The sequence below is a fragment of the Salvelinus namaycush genome, chromosome 38 (assembly GCF_016432855.1).
Source record: "Salvelinus namaycush isolate Seneca chromosome 38, SaNama_1.0, whole genome shotgun sequence".
Taxonomy (NCBI): Eukaryota; Metazoa; Chordata; class Actinopteri; order Salmoniformes; family Salmonidae; genus Salvelinus; species Salvelinus namaycush.
In genome coordinates this window covers 567,371-586,445 of record NC_052344.1, presented here as the reverse complement: position 1 = coordinate 586,445, position 19,075 = coordinate 567,371, and the positions used below count along the sequence as shown (strand labels likewise).

At 43.6% G+C, this 19,075-nt stretch overlaps 1 protein-coding gene across 1 annotated transcript in view; it reads left to right on the top strand.

Moving 5' to 3' along the window:
- LOC120032231 (protein phosphatase 1H-like) overlaps positions 1-19,075 on the top strand; it is an 80,231-nt gene that overhangs the window by 51,770 nt on the left and 9,386 nt on the right. The window contains exons 4-6 of the mRNA XM_038978223.1: positions 7,716-7,828; positions 9,778-9,862; positions 10,148-10,266. Of these exons, the coding sequence (XP_038834151.1) occupies positions 7,716-7,828; positions 9,778-9,862; positions 10,148-10,266 (317 nt within the window). The remainder of the gene's footprint in view (positions 1-7,715; positions 7,829-9,777; positions 9,863-10,147; positions 10,267-19,075) is intronic.

Below are 19,075 nucleotides of genomic sequence, written 5' to 3'. Positions count from 1 at the left end.
TCAGGTAAGTTTGTTGAGTCTTTGTTTGGCAACATTATGAAAGGTTCTCAATTTTTTTGATTTGTAAAATAGGGACATAATTGGAAAATGCCATGGATACCCCCACTCAACTTAAACTGGTGACTAAACTAAGATTTGTTTAAGGCAATGGTATTGCTGTTGTGATTAATTGTGTAGTTTTGGGTACCGGTAGTTAGGAGTACAGCAAACACCTTATTTCTTTTCTAGGAGACAGACTGTGAGGGTGGTGAAAGGGAAAGAGCCAAGGAAAGAGACTTCAGAGGACAGTGTCACAGCCACGGCAGGACCAGGTGTCACCCTTGTTGCCAGCAGCACCAGTATAGGGGACAGTGGCACAGCATCGTCCAGTTACCTCAGTGATGGCACAAAACCATATCAGCCACACCCACAATTTATAGAACCGCAAACTCTTGCAAACAGAGTGTTGACGTTTCAAGAGATGGTTTCGCGATTTCCCCTGGCTACATTATAATCCATCAATAAAAGGAGTGTTGTGTTTTCACTGTAGCCAAGGGTTTTTAAGCCAGCCATCTTTTGGCCAAAGAGCAGATGCTGCCTTCATTAGTGCAGGATTTAGGAACTGGAGAAAAGCCATTGAAAAATTCACAGCACATCAAAACTGCCAAACCCACCGCCACTTTGTAACTGTAACAGCACACCAGCTAAATCCAATCAGTGTCCAGTTATCCAGCGCGTGGGGTAAACAGCAGGAGGACGCAAGGCATTGCTTGATGAAAATTGTTAGTTCGGTGTGGCATGTAGTAAGACAGGGACAAGCCTTTAGAGGCCACACGGATGACAGTGGGAATTTATACCAGCTTTTGAAACTCAGGGCAGAAGAGGATGACCCCATTTTACTGAAGTGGTTAACAGAGCGTACCACAATGTACACAGGCCCCAAAGCACAGAATGAAATTCTGAACATCATGGCCAATACAGTCATTCGAGGCATTGCAGCTGAGATTAGGTCTCTTCCGATTGTACAATTTTCATTAATTGTTGATGGTACTCAAGATGTCTCTGGTGCTGAACAGGAGAGTGTCTGTCTGCGTTATGTTGACCATGACCTTGTCCCTCACGAGGAGTTTATTGGGCTATACAGGGTGTCGGAGACAACAGGCGAGGGCATTGCGAAAGTGGCAACTGATGTGTTGTTGAGGCTCAATTTGCCCATGTCTGGCTTACGTGGGCAGAGTTACGATGGTGCCTCAAACATGGCAGGAAAATACACAGGTGCACAGGCAATTGTGAGGAGGCAGCAGCCATTAGCCCTCTATGTCCATTGTGGAGCACACTGTGTAAATCTGATTACACAGGCTGGCTGCTCAGCCTCCCCACTGGTCCGGGATTCCCTTTCTTGGGTCCATCAGTTAGGTGTCCTCTATGGCCAGTCAGGAAAGTTTAAGAGCATGTTTGAATCAATTGCCACGTCCAAAGATACAAATCTGACCACCCTGAAACCCCTATGTCCAACAAGGTGGACTGTGCGGAATACTGCTATTAGAGCTGTGCTAGGGCAGTATGAGCGGGTACTCAGCAGCCTAGAGGAGATGGCAAAAACTGCATCCAAGACAGCTTCAACTGCCAGTGGCTTATTCGAGCACTTCAGCAAAGACAAGACTGTGTTGGGCCTCACACTTGCCTCTGCTGTTCTTGGAGAGCTTGAATGTCGAAACATTTCACTGCAGAAGAAAACTCAGACTGTCTCTGGTATGCAGGCTGCAGTCGAGTGTGTGCGGTCATCTCTTAGGGGCAAGAGAAATGACGAAAGCTACCTTGCACTGTATGAGAAAGCAACAACTTTGATTGACTCTATTGAATCCATTGAGACGCACTCAAGACGATTTGCTGGCAAAGCAGTGGATCACTATAGGGCAGAATTTTTTAAAGTGTTGGATGGTGTGGAGGTTCAGTTTGGCGACCGTTTTGACCAGGACAGTCTAAACGTCCTGCAAAAGTTGGAAAGAGCGCTTCTCACGGGGGAGTTGGATGAGTCTCTAGATCAGTACCCTGAGCTGAACATAGATTCTCTTTCAGTGCAGATCCCTCTCTTTCACAACAAATACCCCTGTAGCAGCAGTGGAGAGGCAGCAGAGGTCCTTAGGAGGCTTCCAGTGGAGGTACGGGGGTTGTTTGACCAAGTTGAGGTGCTGATCAGAATTTTGTTTGTGGTGCCAGTGTCTTCATGTGAGGCTGAGAGGAGTTTCAGTGCACTCCGCAGGTTAAAGACTTGGCTACGGGCTAGCATGGGCCAAGAGAGACTGAACGGTGTAGTTGTCTGTAATGTACATAGAGACAGGCTGGACAGTCTCAAGAGGGAAAATATCTGCCAGCAATTTGTTGGATCCATTGAAACCCGCAAACATATGTTCGGTTCTTTTGTTCAGTAGTGTGTATAGCAGTGGTTCTCAACCTTTTTTGGGTACTGGAACCCCTGCATATTTTGAGGCAAGGCAGGCAAGGTTTTCAGCGGTCCTCAGGGACCACCACCCCTTCTATATTATATGTAAACTTACTGGAAACCTTGTGGTACTGACTACATTCATTACACTTTTTTATTTCACGGACACCTTGCAATTAGTCCATGGACCCCTGTTTGAGAACCCCTGGTGTAATTGATATTTGTTCTTTTGTTTAGTCGTTTTCAGTTTTTAGTACATGACAGTACACTTACAAATTATTTATTTCATGTTATTTTATTTAAAATTGCATAATTTGTGTGACATACTTGTCCATAGCTGCTGTTTGAAGAGTTGAGACACTGACTGAAGGATATTTTGTTTGATTTATTTGGGTTTTTCATTGAAGTAGTTATTTTGCTTTTAGAACTGTACTTATTTTAAGCTTTTTGTTCTTGTAAAGATATTGTAGTAGACTCAGGCCAGGTGCACATATTTAATGACTATATAAATGTATCACAAAGTCAAATTAAAAGGTCAATTCAATACGGAGACCAACTTTGTGATGGTTCTCAATGGAGATTCTTTACGATGAGATCACACCATGTTCATTGTATTTATGAAAACTGCTCCCATACAGTGTACAGTACCATTGCCGCCTACTGGCCTTTCTTGATATTGCTGGTTGTAAGTACGAATACCTGCATACATACTGGACTGATAAGGAACACTGCTATAACTATTATTAGTAGTAGTATTATAATGATTTAAACAAGTTGGGACAACCCTTCAGTTAACTACTGTACCTACAATTATCCAGTAGTAGTGATTATGGTCCCTCAATATACATTTAACATATTACAACGTAGGCTGTGTTACAGCACTACTTTTGGTGTCCCCCTCAGGAATTGCTCCTGAGAAAATTTCATGTAATTGTCCCCTCCAAGGTTGATATCAGATTTTCGCCCCTGAGTGTGACATATGTATCAGTACATACAATGCTCAGCCTAACAATACAACTGATTGTCACTGAGTGTACTAAGACCTAATAAATTGATAGCTTCAGTTCCATCTGTATGTTTGACTTAAAGAGTAATTGATTATTGAACCATGTTATCAACCATCTAAATCGCTGTACAGTATTTCTTTAAAACAACTCAAATGTGATAGCTTCCTAGATTGTTTCCTCCTGTTGTCTTCCTGAGGATATGGCTTTATCTCTACTTTCTTTATCTATTCTTTATCATACTTGTGGTTTACATATCCTTAAAGGAGAAATCTGCAGTTCAAACAATAGCAAAGCGAACACCCCACCACTGACTTGGTAAATAGCTGAGGGATGGGGCTGGAGAAATATAACCACTCTCAAATTCATAGACAGGACTATGGATGCAAGGACGGACCATTCACAAGATCAAAATGATAGTTTTAACGATGTTTTGAGGCTATACAGTGTTAGTTTACAATTACTTTGTTTACAAACAAAGGAGTAAAACAAGCGTATATTGTGGGTTCTGATGGCCTAGCACATTTGAACTAAGCTCATGAGGCATTTATAAATGATGTTCTTTAGAAAATCTATCGCAGATTGCCCCTTTTTAATCCCAATGCACACAACTGTCGTCTCTGACTATGATTAAATTATGACATGCTATTTTATCAAATCGATTACCTAACGTTTAATTGATTACGTGATTGAATTAAACCATGCAACAATTAAACCATTAATAACTTGGGGCACCACGGAAGCATTCATTTATATAGAGCGGTTATCTCCTGAATCAACTCTCTTAAAGACCTGAAGATCTTTTATATCAATAGCAGTCAATTATTAATCGTCACCTCGATCGGTCTCATTCTGAGTACTTGGTTATCTGCATGAACCCTAGCTAACAAGTTGAATCAGCAATACACAAATTGGCTTAATTATTTATTTACTAAATACCTAAATAATCACACAGAATCACATATATATATACACAGGATAGATCATACATCGATTACTAATCATGTCATGAAAAGCCCCTAGTGGGCTAACCCGATGTGACGGCTGGTTACACAAAGGAAGGGGGTTGGGTTTGAATGAAAGAGCGGGAAGACTGAGGGACAAAGGGATTGGGTCTCTATCGGACCTTGAGACGCTATGCTACCGTAAATACAGAATATTATGCATTCTAATAACCGCCCTTTCTGAAAAGGAAAATGCAAGATATATATTTACTCTGAGCTGCACTTCGATAGATGGGTCGAAGATTGAAGACTGGTTTTCCCAGCAGAGATCACCATTGTCCTTTTGAAGAATCTTTCTGGTCGTAGTGTTGTAGAGCGGATACGTAAAGTTCCCTGTTGTTCTTAGGAGATTGTCTGTCCTTTCCTAGGCCACGTACGTTTACAGCTGCAGCTGATAATTCAACATCTAGGAGGTATCACTTCTTCTTTAGTGAATAATAGTTCAAAGTTTATACCAAGTTGCCATAATCAGCTCGAGCTGTATTCTGGCTGGTCTATTCAAAATTCACCATTCCAGCGTGGTCATCTCCTTGTTGAAATTCGCCCTTTTAAACGTTAGGACAGCAGTCCTAACATTTCTGGAACTAAATGTTAATTTTGTTAGGGTGTAGTTGAAATTAGCCCTTTTAAACGTACGGACACCAGTCCTCACGTCATCGGGAACTGAGGTTTACATCCGTCAACGGGCTTTTGTATTGGGGGAGAGAAGGGCGTGTTTCATAGTTCTCAACCGATGTCTGTTCACTTGGGTGTGGCCACTGACTGGGCCTACGTTTTACTATGAAACAATCTTATTTAGGAGGCTAAAGTTACATTTCATCATTTCACAAATAGTTTCATATTTAAACATTTAAATTGCACAACAATCCCATGTGAATCTGATAACTAGAATGTGTAGACTTTCCAAGATACAATTTATGTCGTCCAATCATCAGATATAATGTCCCAGACACGAACTGATCTGACATCATATTCTTTAAAAGTACCAACGGACACTTTCAACTGGTTGAGAAAGTGAAATATTGTTCCATTCCCCAGCCTTTTGATGTTACCGTACTTTCTCTGTGGTAACACAAGGCTTTCCAAGAGTCCATTCTGTAGAGTGGAGAGAAATGGGGGAAAGGTATTTATGGGGGGTCATAAACCTCACCCAACAGGGCAACTTCATGACACAACACAAATGATTAAGTGCATTTTATGCAACACATTCATATAAAATCCCAAGTGGCAGATAATTACAGTCAGAGATGGGCAGTATTTGTGTTGCATGTATTTGAGATATGTATTTCAGTTACTTCTAAGTATTTTGTAATTTGTAATACACTTGGCTGAACTACACCCCAATGTATTTTGTAACAACATACAAAATACTTCTCTATACCGTTTTTTATAACGGTTCACACTTTTGTGGCCCCCTTTCAACCTGCATTGGTATCAGAGGTCTAATGCACTATGGTGTGATAAGAGCGCCTGTTAAATGTATATGTAAAAATGAACAATTGCAAAGCATGCTGGGAATTATTCTAGTGAGCTCCGCCTGGAACGTGGCCAATAGAAGTATGTTTATTTTCACATGTACATTTTGTTCATTTAGCAGACACTCTTATCCAGAGTACATTCAACTAAGGTAGATTAACAACAACATATCACAGTCATAGCAAGTAAAAAGTTTATGTAACCGTTACGGATTAAACAACAACTAGAGCTGAACTGTTTTCTCTAGTATACATCGTTTTTCCTATACTGACCAGTATATAGCCTTTTGTGTAATTCCTTGCTCTGTTGAGTTTCTGATTATCGCCATGGTGTGCTTTCTGTGTGTGTTTTTGTACAATGTATTTTACGCACCAGTGCATAGTCTGTCTTTTACGCACGCAACTCTGATAGAGTATCTCTTTACCCATGTCCTTTGTATACATTCCTGTGTGCTATTTTTCATGTTGCCTTCATTTTTCATTTTTCATGTTGCCTCTATACACTGACGTGATAATGTTGAAGATTTGTTTTGTATATAGTTATTTACCTGTCATGTGCCATTTACCTGTCCCCACTCCTATTTCTAGACACACGTCAGCTTCCGTCCACAACGCTGCCTAATTATTTTATTAAATAGATTTTAAAATACAAGTATTTTGTAGTTTATTTTGAGACATTGATCTTAATATTATTTTGTCATTGTATTTTGTCATTTTTGCCCAGCCCTGATTACAGTCAGTTACCAACAGCTGTTTTGTAGGCAGCTAGGCAGCTGTCTATTCCTTGTGACTTTACTTATAGTATTTTTCATATTCAGACTCAACGCTCGTCATCTCTCAGAAATTGTATACTGTATATGGCCTCTAGATGGCAATGTAAGTTAATATAGGATGCTCTCAAGTCTCCCACCCTGAGCTCCTTCCCATGTAAATTTAATCTGCCTTACTCAAGCTTAACCCATCTCATGTTCCCTTAACATTTAGTAAGGCTAAGGCCAGTGAAACTGCCTGCATTTTGAAGAGCCTGAGGCTCAATCACCCAGGAGCAAGATACTGTAACCTTTAAAGAGCATCACCTGCTGCACTGCTTAGTTATACTATCCATCAGGGCAGAAAGGATGTATAGTACAGTAGTATGGGAGATGAATTTATGAACATATCCTTTCTCTAGACTGAGCACACTGTAGGCTTACTCCGGCTGACCTTACTGTATGCGTTGGCTGTTTTTTAAAAACTCATACCGACTTAAACTGTCTTCTAACCCCCACAGAGTTTGAAAGGATCTATTTATTGTTGCATATCTTTACTTTGTCTCAGAATGTCCTGCGTTTCCCAGTGTTCCATTGGTTCCGTTGCGCCAGGCAAGATCAAGCAAAAAATGATGTACTCTTTGAACTCCGGTCTGGTGAGGGTGGAAGGGCATTATCCTGGCAGTGCCCTCAGCTGCCCCCTGTCTGTGCTGGTCAGAGTCATCAGATGGCCGATCAGCATACAAGCAGAATGCGTAGGAGAGAAACCACACCATAGCTCCTCTCTCCCGCACAGACACCTTCTGCACAGACGGCACCTGCTTAGCCCCAGATCACTGTTTCTTGCCTTTTAGTTTATTCTCTTCCTCAGAAACCTCTGAAGGAAGTCTTATTGCTTGAACTAGGTGTTAATTGCATGTTATATTTGTATTCTGTCACCTATTAGTTTCATAGATTTTTTGGGGGTCAAATTCAAAACATACATGTTATTCACTGTATTCACAAACCCAATTTTAGGTTGACTAATGTGTGTGTGTCTGTGTGTGTGCGTGTGTTTTCAGGATGCCCAGATAGAGAGGGAGAAGCATGTGTATAATATCACTGGAGGATGCACAGCACTGTGTGTTGTTTATCTGCTTGGAAAGCTATATGTGGGAAACGCAGGAGACAGCAGGTTAGTGTGTGTGTGTTGTATCTATCCTGATTTGATCCTGAGCTGCCTTGTCCCAAAAATGCACAAACCTACTCTTAACATATTGGTGGTACGCTAGGCTAATCTAACGTGTCAGTGTTTCCCCTATATTCATTTTTTCCATGTTGTTAATATTTCTTCCAAGAGGCTCTTTTTAAAGGGATAAGTACTAGATTTTGGCAATTAAGGTCAATGTACTCGCTTCCACGGAAATCGAATTAGCATAATACAAAAATCCCCATAAAAATCCCTCAGTTTAAGCTAGAGATATTTTATTTTTTTGCGGATTGGATGAGTCTCAATCCATGGATCTGTGACAGCGCTAGAGCAGTGTTTGTCAGACCATGAGACATCCCAAAAATCTGTCTTCTTACAAAATCGTCTGTAGTGTTCGAACGGTTTGGACTACAAACTATTATGACCCCTCTATGTAAAGGGGAGAATCTCACCCCCACAAGCGTCTTGAGACTCATCTGAATTGGTACAGCCAATCTGCACACTTCTGTTTGTAGCGTCCAAACAGTTTGGGTTACACGCTAATGCCCACAGGCCTCACAAGACTCATCTGAAGGTTCTCACTACCAGTTAAAAAAAATCAATGGAAGTATATATGGAGACAGTTTAGTGCCAAAATAAGGGGTTAGATACATGTAAATATATATATATATATATATATATAATCTTATATCTCTGATATAGGACAGACACTTCAGAACAAACGCCCTCTAGATTTTTTTGGGGGGGACTGTCTGTTATTCCATGTAGTGAATCTGTTATGCAATGTATTTGTATGGGCTAATAGCAGTAAGGCCCCCAAAAACATTTTCATCAAGTCATTTTTGGTATATCTTTTTTTTATACTTCAAGCAGTCTTAAAAATCAAATAGCAAAAGGATCCTTGGTATGACCTTCCATGTAGCTTAGTAGAACCCCCCCCCCCACCCCCCCACCCCAGTTTAGATAGGGCTTAGACTTTAATGGGTTAGTACAATATTTTTTTCCTACTTACCCAGAGTCAGATTAATTCATGGATACCATTTTCATGTCTCTGCTTGCAGTTTGAAGTTAGCTGTTCTGGTACTGTATATTTTTAGCAAACAGAGTGAACAGTGGCGCGAATGAGTGCCCTACAAGTGCAGAGGCATGTATCGTATTTCAGGTGGTCCAACATAATTACATTTTCATGCATTTGGCTACATTTGCCATCCCCTGCTGAAAAAAATCTGTGTGTACGTTATTAATTGTACCCTTAAGTGTTGAAGGCACCATAATATATTGTGTTGTAAATGAAAGAGTATGTGTGGAGAAGCCTGGCAGTTACAGTATGTCTAAATACCTCGGGCCCACTGACACCGTACTGTACGCACCCAGGAGATGTGAACATAATATTATGCTCAGTCAAACCAGTCAAATCCAGGTATATACTGTAACTTCCTACATGCACACTGTAAAGGGGTTACCATGAATTTGACAGTAATTTACAGGCAGCTCAGTGGCAAGTAAAATTAAGTATTTAATATTGCATTACACCTACTGTAATATAAATACGGTATCAAAGCAAGTACTGTGTAATGACACAGTACAATACCATAAAATTTACTTTATTATACTGTAAAAAAGTCAATGCTACCTTAAGAGAAGAGGGGTTTGTATTTCAGTATTTTACTATAATTACAAGGGATTGGTTCAAGCAGGTTGGCTGCTAGGGAAACTGACTTGCCTAGTTAAATAAGCGTTAAATAAAATAAAAATAAAAATGAAAGGAAATGTGCACAATCTGTATTTTCTTTTGATGATTATTTTCTGGCAGAATGTAGCTCAATTGGGGATTTGCGCCATTCTGCTTGAATTTTTTTATTTATTGGTTGGACCTTTAATATCTTTATTTTGTGTGTGTGTGTGTGCTCGTGCGTTTGTGCGTGTATCCCCAGGGCGATCATTATAAGGGACGGGAAGGTCATACCCATGTCCACAGAGTTCACTCCAGAGTCAGAGAGACAACGGCTACAGTTCCTGGTGAGAAGAGAACCGTGGCTCACTTTTTTTCATGGACACCAGTCATTTACATTTATAATATATAGCTAGCTGTGATTATAGGTCAGGATACCTTGGACTTGCTCTCCTTTCTCTGCATGAAAGGTTACAGTGTGTGATTCTATACAATATCATGAGACTCCCTTATTGATTTTTTTCAACAAGGATCTTTTAGAAATGTCTTGACAGATTACATTGGCTGTCAGGGCATAGATTGCCCTGTCTGAACATAGCCAATGTAATGTAACATTTTCTGTCTGTGTGCAGGGCTTCATGCAGCCTCACCTATTGGGAGGAGAGTTCACCCATCTGGAGTTCCCCAGGAGAGTACAGAGGAAGGAGGTGGGCAAGAGGATGCTCTACAGAGACTTCACAATGAATGGATGGTCAGTACACTTCATCTACCAGATTGAATCCTCCCAATCTGTTACAAAACACATGTAAACTGAACAATACAGCCTTCTAAAAGCAGTCTCTGTATGGGTATCTTTCCATCATCTTTATCCACTGTACTGTATGTAGGCCTACCTATAGTTATTGTGTGCCTGTTCTCTCTACCCTATCTCCTTCATTGTTAATCACTATATATAGCTATACTTATCACCCTCCTTTTTTCTCTCCCTCTCCATCTCCATTCATACCAAGTATCTATCACTATTGCTCCCCTTTTTCACTCCATCGTAATTCACCCTAAGTATCTCTCCCTCTATCCCCCCCTTTACTCCCCTGGTGTGTGTGTCAGGCAGGGTGCTCTGTGCAGTACTAGCATGGTTGTTAGGCCCGCCAGGCAGGATGGGCGGTGCTCTCTCTGTTTTGTGTCTCTGCAGTGTGTTAAAGGGATGGATGGTGTGTGCCTAGTGCATGTACAAACACCCTTCCTCCCTGTTCTTTAGATGAACCGTGGAGGAAGGGGAGAGAGAGAAACAGGGGGAGAGACAGAGGGAGGTAAAGAGAGGCATGGGTAGGGGAGAGGAGGAGAGAGGCTGGGATGGGGATGACGGCAGAGGGAGCATGTGGCTGGTGCTACAGTGTGGAGCTCCTTTATACAGTGATGAAGCTCTGCTCTCCTGGGACACAGCATGCAGCTCAGATTGGACCAGGATGGACTAGACAACTCACTGTGGGGAAGCAGGCCATGTCACATAATGCGTTATGTCGAATCCTCTGTGTTTAAGGCAGCCAGGTCACACCAAATCCACTTCAGTATTCAACGTGTGTCGGGGTCCCCGGGATGTCAGGAGATGCCTTCAATACTGGTCACTAGGGGCAACGTAAGCACCTATTACCATAGAGGAATGGCTTAAACCTCACTACGACTCCGAGGATCACGGGTTCAATCCCGGTGCTAGGCACTTGTTTAAATGTTTTCTCTTTTAACCCTGTCCCTTACCTTATCCAGTTTGAATTCATGTTTAACTTAAAGGGACACTTCACCCTGGCTCTGCATATAGTCATTACTATGTTAACAACATTAAGTTTTTGTCATAAACATAAACAATTATCCATACCACAAGCATTTCACTGGTAGTCAGGAAGTTTTGACTTCCTGTGTATTTGTCTGCTCATAGTGAAGCACAAAGTCCGACATTCATAGCGAATGCAGATACAGCACCGCTAGGTCGATGGGGCGTGCCCACAAACTTGGATTTAGATAGTGTTGTTACCTCAAAAGAACACCACAGGGAAACGTTTGATAACGTTTGTCATCATGCCAGTGTGGTGTTTGCTCTGTGCCTGGCTGTGCTAATTAAAAATGAGTTATCTTTCACCGTTCTACCAACCAGAGATTTAACCTGATGCTTCCAGTGGCTTGTGGCTATGAAGAATGAAGTTTACGGTGACCAAAGATTATCAGAGGGATTTTTTAGGCTGAACTGATGGGGAATTCATTTCGACGCCAGCTTTTTTTCCTTCACAACAAAACAGAATATTCTCAATTTAAGGTAACCTACCATTAGCTAGCTTGCTAGCCTAGCTGGACTAAATTAGCTAGCTCGCTACAGTGCTGTATTGAACTCTGAAAGCCATCAATTAAATCGCTATCTTTTGGATACACACTACTGTCAATCAATTTAGCCTAAGCAATGCTAGTCACTGCTAGACTGGTAGCTACCTTCAGCAGATTAAACATCTTTGACTAACGTTAATGTAAGCTAGCTAACATTTGCAAATAAGAGTATGTGAATCTTGTAGCCAGAATTTTCACTCTTGTCTGGAAAACACTTGTTACTAAAAATAGAATTGCCAACATAGCTAACTCACTCTCTGTTTGTGTGTTGTTAGCAATGATGAATGTGTATCAATTGTCTACGGTTGGTTAGCTTGTCGGTTCTCAGCTGGCTAGACATCTTGCTGCCAATTTAGTGATGCTAACTAGCTAACAGCAAGCTGACAATATTAAAATGTCCATGTTAGGTGTGCTAAGCTAGCCAGTCTAATACAGATCAATACAGTTAGTGGTGTGGTTTAATTGTGTATTGGTATGCATTTTGTTTTAGGTGGTACAGAATCTGATTCCACCAGGATGCTTTTCCAACCGCTGGCTCTGCACAAGGTGAAGGTAAGTTGGCAGATTCTCAAAAAACACAATACAAAAACATTACTACAAAAATCCCCCTGCCAAGAGCAACTATTGACAAGAATGATCTGTCAAAGTCAATGGGCTGGGGGAAGTTTACAAACAGGTCTTTGAGATGAGGGAGTTTTTTTTGGTTGCGCAGGGTTGTGTTTAGAGACAGAACATGTACTGTTGTGTATGAGAGGTATTGAGGTGCCATTTCTCCTCAATCAGTGTAAGAACTGCACTCCTAAGAATTTTCAGACCTATTGCAGCCTTTCCTCTTAAATGCAGCTCCCAATGTCCCTAATTGTCCCAAACAATACACTAGCCTGTCTCTGAACACTTAGGTCCCATTCAGTTGACACTTTTATCAATAAAGTAGTGCCCTACGTCCCTTCCCCCAAATGAGTGTAAAATGCTAACACCACAACCATGTCTTTCCAGGAGACGTGCAGTACCAGCAAATCTTCTGCAAGAGATCCAAACAGTTGGTGTTTAAGAACGTCTACGAGCCCTGCACTCACCACTTCTGGCAGAGTCTTATCCAGCTGGCTGTACACCGCAGACAGGACAAGACCATTCACCACAAGCACAAAGAATCTTAGCTTCCCCAGCCCACCATGCCAAACAACACCATTGCCAGTGTACCGAAGCCGGATAAAGGACAGTGTGGCTCAACATAAGACCATGTAGAACCACCATAAAATAAATACAGATATTTTATATTAATCTTAAAAATGTGTCTGCCTTTATTGGATTCACACAATATTTGTATTTAAGTTATACAGGGCTTTATAGCATCAAACAGATGTTAAGGCTGGTTTACAGTCCGTATATTGACATGCCTGTAGACAATTGTCGTAGCAACATCATGAACATTCTATTGTCGTCCGACATCAAACTTGTCGTTGTCGTTCTGAAAAAGTATAAACACAAAATGACAGCCTCTGCATGACATCAGCAGCCCGGTGCTCCAAATAGCATACTTTCTCTATTTTAATAATAGAGATTAAACACATTTGTTTAAAAATATATTCAGTAAATGTCAACCAATCAAGCCAGGCAACTAAAAGCAATTTTCTAAACAATATTTTGGTTTGTTGCTAGCTAGTGTCTAAACGTCTAGACTTTAGTTACTTTTTATTCATTATTACAGGTAAATAAACCCACAACATCATTATTTACAAGCTAATGGCGAGCTTACAGAAAATAGGTTACTGCCACAGTGTGATGAAATAAAAGTCGGTCATTCTATCTGACAATTTTAGAACTCCTACATCATCTGGTCTCAGGAGGATTTGGTTTGGTTGCTGTGGCAGTCTGGTAACCACGTCAATGGACATTGCGACAGTCGCAGAGACTTAAACTTTTTTCATGTTTACAGACATTCCACCACCGGAGTATAAACTGGCCTTTAGACATTCAGATATCCCCCCCAAAAAGATTTGTCAAATTCTAAAATACAGGGGAATGTACACTATTTAATGCTAACTCAAAATGAGAACTGATGGATCAGCAGATGATGAGAGAGATGGTCATGATGAAATTGCCATTCACAAAGAAATATTCAGGAAGAAAATACAGTATGATCAATGTAGTAAAGTGCAGGGAATATATGTCTTGAGGTGTAAAGTGCAGACATCTGTTGATTAGCAAATGATGGGAGGGGTGTTGTCATGATTAAACTGCCATTCAGCTCCTCTTGTCATCTATTGCTTAAAATCTAGCATAATGTCCAATCCATTGAGAGGGATACAGTTCTGCTCCAATGAAAACACACAGGCAAAGGAATTATGTTTCTCTCTATCTAGAATCCACTCCAGGAAGAAGCCCAGGTACCACATGGTATTGTCTGTAAGACAAAAATAGATTTACAACTGTCACGATCGTTGAAATGAGCGGACCAAGATGCAGCGTGGTATGTTTCCATCCTTTATTTTGGAATAGAAAACTTAAAGAACAAAACAATAAAGCGAACAAACGACACATGAAGCTCAGAGTAGTGCTCACAGGCAACTATACCTAGACAAGATCCCACAAAGCACAATGGGAAAATGGCTACCTAAATATGATCCCCAATCAGAGACAACGATAAACAGCTGCCTCTGATTGGGAACCATACTAGGCCAACATAGAAATATAATTCACCTAGATAACCCACCCTTAATCACACCCCGACCTAACCAACATAGAGAATAAAAGCTCTCTATGGTCAGGGCGGCAACAGTACCCTCCCAAAGGTGCGGACTCCGGCCGCAAAACCTGACTCAATAGGGGAGGGTCCGGGTGGGCATCTACCGTCGGGGGCGGCTCCGGTGCGGGGTGAAGTACCCACTCCGCTCGTGGACACGTCATCGGAGGAACCAGACCGTGGCTCGTCGCCGGAAGAACCGGAACGTGGGTCGTCGCCAGGGGAACCGTAACGTGAATCATCGCCGGATGCTCCGGACCGTGGATCGTCGCCGGAGGAACCGGACCGTAGATCATCGCCGGGGACTCCGGACCATAGATCGTCGCCGGGGACTTCGGACCGTAGATCGTCGCCGGGGACTCCGGAACGTAGATCGACGACGGAGGCTCCGGACTGAGAACCCTCGCTGTGGGCTCCGGACCGCGGACCGTCGCTGCGGGCTCCAGACCGCGGACCGTCTCAGGAGGTTCCGGACCGTGGACCGTCGTAAGAGGTTCCGGACTGTGGACCGTCGTTGGAGGTTCCGGACTGTGGACCGTCGTTGGAGGTTCCGGACTGGGAACTGTCGCCGGAAGCACTGGACTGGGAACTGTTGCCGGAAGCTCTGGACTGTGGAGGCGCACTGGAGGCCTGATGCGTGGGACCGGTACAGGTGGCACCGGGCTGATAACACGCACCTCAGGGCGAGTGCGGGGAGGAGGCACAGGACGTACTGGACTGTGGAGGCGCACTGGAGGCCTGATGCGTGGGACCTGTACAGGTGGAACCGGGCTGATGACACGCACCTCAGGGCGAGTGCGGGGAGGAGGCACAGGACGTACTGGACTGTGGAGGCGCACTGGAGGCCTGATGCGTGGGACCGGTACAGGTGGCACCGGGCTGATGACACGCACCTCAGGGCGAGTGCGGGGAGGAGGCACAGGACGCACTGGGCTGTGAAGGCGCACTGGAGACACAGTACGTATGGCCGGCCCAGGATATACTGGGCCGTGGAGGCGCACTGGAGGTCTGGAGCGTAGAGCTGGCACAACGCGTCCTGGCTGGATGCTCACTTTAGCCCGGCAAGTGCGGGGCGCTGGCACAGGACGCACTGGGCTGTGAAGGCGCACTGGCGACACAGTGCGTAGGGGCGGCGCAGGATATCCTGGACCGAGGAGGGGTACTGGAGACCAGGAGCGCTGAGCCGGCACAACCCGTCCTGGCTGGATGCTCACATTCGCACGGCAAGTGCGAGGAGCTGGCACAGAACGCACCGGGCTGTGGATGCGCACTGGAGACACATTGCGTATCTCCGCAAAACATGGTGCCTGACTGGTCCCACGCTCCTCACGGCGACTGTCTTGCTCCAGACACCAAAACATCCACTCTACCTCATCACTCCCCTCAAATATCTCACAATACTCCTCGCTCAGTCTATCCCAATATTCCTCTTCGCTCTCAGACGCGTCCCTCGGCTTTGCCGACCAACCTCGGGCTTCCGTCGTGGTCGTGAACTTCGGAGTCGCCGTTGATCCTCCTTTGCTGCCTCCTGCGTCTGCTTCCATGGAAGGCTTTCGTCTCCTGCCATTATCTCCTCCCAAGTCCAGGATGTCTTCTCCTCCTGGCCATGCTGCTTGGTCCGTTTGTGGTGGGATCTTCTGTCACGATCGTTGAAATGAGCGGACCAAGATGCAGCGTGGTATGTTTCCATCCTTTATTTTGGAATAGAAAACTTAAAGAACAAAACAATAAAGCAAACAAACGACACGTGAAGCTCAGAGTAGTGCTCACAGGCAACTATACCTAGACAAGATCCCACAAAGCACAATGGGAAATGGCTACCTAAATATGATCCCCAATCAGAGACAACGATAAACAGCTGCCTCTGATTGGGAACCATACTAGGCCAACATAGAAATATAATTCACCTAGATAACCCACCCTTAAATCACACCCCGACCTAACCAACATAGAGAATAAAAGCTCTCTATGGTCAGGGCGTGACAACAACAGTAAATTATTGCATTATTGTTTCTCCTCACTGTTAGTAAACCTAGCTGGCTGGATAGCCAATAATTGTTATTTACATCTGTTTGGAATGCTATCATGTGTGATGCTTATAGTTTTTAGATTGGTTATGATTAAGATAGTGGATGCATTTCAATGTCAACCTTTGTCAATTATGTTCCATAGCTAGCTAGTAAAATTATTTACAGGTGTTGATGTTACACATGTTTGCTAACAGGTTACAAATGCGAGTGTCACGCCCTGACCTTAGAGATCCTATTTATGTCTCTATTTTGGTTTGGTCAGGGCGTGAGTTGGGGTGGGTATTCTATGTTCTATGTTTTGTAGTTCTATGTTTTGGCCAGGTAGGGTTCTCAATCAGGGACAGCTGTCTATCGTTGTCTCTGATTGAGAACCATACTTAGGCTGCCCTTTTTCCCACCTGTGTTTGTGGGGAGTTAACTTTGTTTGTGGCACATAGCCCTTAAGCTTCACGGTTGTTTATTTTGTTTATTGTTTTGTTGGCGTAATTTTTATAATAAAAAGGATAATGTATGCTCACCACGCTGCACCTTGGTCTGCTTCTGTTGACGGCCGTGACAGAACTTCCCACCAACAACGGACCAAGCAGCGTGGTAAGGAGGAGCAGCGTGTCCAGGATTCATGGACTTGGGAGGAGATCCTGGACGGTAAGGAACCATGGAGGCAGGCTGGGGAGTATCGCCGTCCACGGGAGGAACTGGAGGCAGCAAGAGCAGAGCGGCAGCGTTACGAAGGGACTCGGCTAGCAAGGAAGCCCGAGAGGCAGCTCCCAAAAAAATATATATATTGGGGGGGGGGGGGGGGCACACATGGGGAGTGTGGCTGAGTCAGGTTGGAGACCTGAGCCAACTCCCCATGCTTACCTTGGCGAGCGTCGTACTGGTCAGGCACCATGTTATGCGGTGGAGCGCACAGTGTCTCCAGTGCGCGTGCAGAGCGCCCGGTGCGCTACCTTCCAGCTCCCCGAATCGGCCGGGCTAGAGTGGGCATCCAGCCAGGTTGGAGGATGCCGGCAGTACGTCACTACGGCCCAGGATATCCACTGTGCATCTGCACAGCCCAGTGCGTCCTGTGCCAGTGCCTCACATCTGCAGGGCAAAAATAACCATCCAGCCAGGACGGGTTGTGCAGGCTCTACGCTCAAGACCTCCAGTGCGCCTCCACGGCCCAGTGTATCCTGTGCCTGTCCCCAGAAGGACAGGGCCTCCTGTATGTCTCTCCAGCCTGGTGAGTCCTGTGCCTGCGCCTATAACTAATCCTCCTGTGTGTCTCCCCAGCCTTGTGAGCACTGTGGCAGCTCCACGTACCAGACTGCCCATACGTCTCCTCACTCCAGTAATGATCCATGGCAAGAAGCCTCCAGTGATGGTCCATGGCACGAAGCCTCTAGTGATGATCCATGGCAAGAAGCCTCCAGTGATGATCCATGGCACGAAGCCTCCAGTGATGATCCATGGCAAGAAGCTTCTAGTGAAGATCCATGGCAAAAAGCCTCCAGTGATGATCCATGGCACAAAGCCTCCAGTGATGATCCATGGCAAGAAGCCTCCAGTGATGCTCCATGGCACAAAGCCTCCAGTGATGATCCATTGCACGAAGCCTCCAGTGATGATCCATGGCAAGAAGCCTCCAGTGATGATCCATGGCAAGAAGCCTCCAGTGATGATCCATGGCAAGAAGCCTCCAGTGATGATCCATGGCACGAAGCCTCCAGTGAGGAGTCATGGCACGAAGCCTCCAGTGATGATCCATGGCACGAAGCCTCCAGTGATATTTGAAGCATCTCAAATATAAAACATATTTTGATTTGTTTAACACTTTTTTGGTTACGACATGATTCCATAGTGTATGTGTTATTTCATGGTTTTGGTGTCTTGTACAATGTAGAAAATAGTAAAAATAAAGGAAAACCCTTGAATGAGTAGGTGTCCAAACTTTTGAATGGTACTTTATGTATAGAAAATATATACACTACCTTACAAAAGTTTGGAGTTACTTAGAAATGTCCTTGTTTTTGAAAGAAAAGCACCTTTTTTGTCCATTAAAATAGCATCAAATTGATCAGAAATACAGTGTAGACATTGTTAATGTAGTAAATGACTATTGTAGCTGGAAACTGCAGATTTTGAATGGAATATCTGCATAGGCGTATAGAGGCCCATTATCAGCAACCATCACACCTGTGTTCCAATGGCACATTGTGTTAGCTAATCCAAGTTTATAATTTTAAAAGGCTAATTGATCATTAGAAAACCCCTTTGCAATGATGTTAGCACAGCTGAAAACTGTTGTCCTGATTTAAAGAAGCAATAAAACTGTCCTTCTTCAGACTAGTTGAGTATCTGGAGCATCAGCATTTGTGGGTTTGATTGCAGGCTCAAAATGGCCAGAAACAAAGCCCTTTCTTCTGAAACTC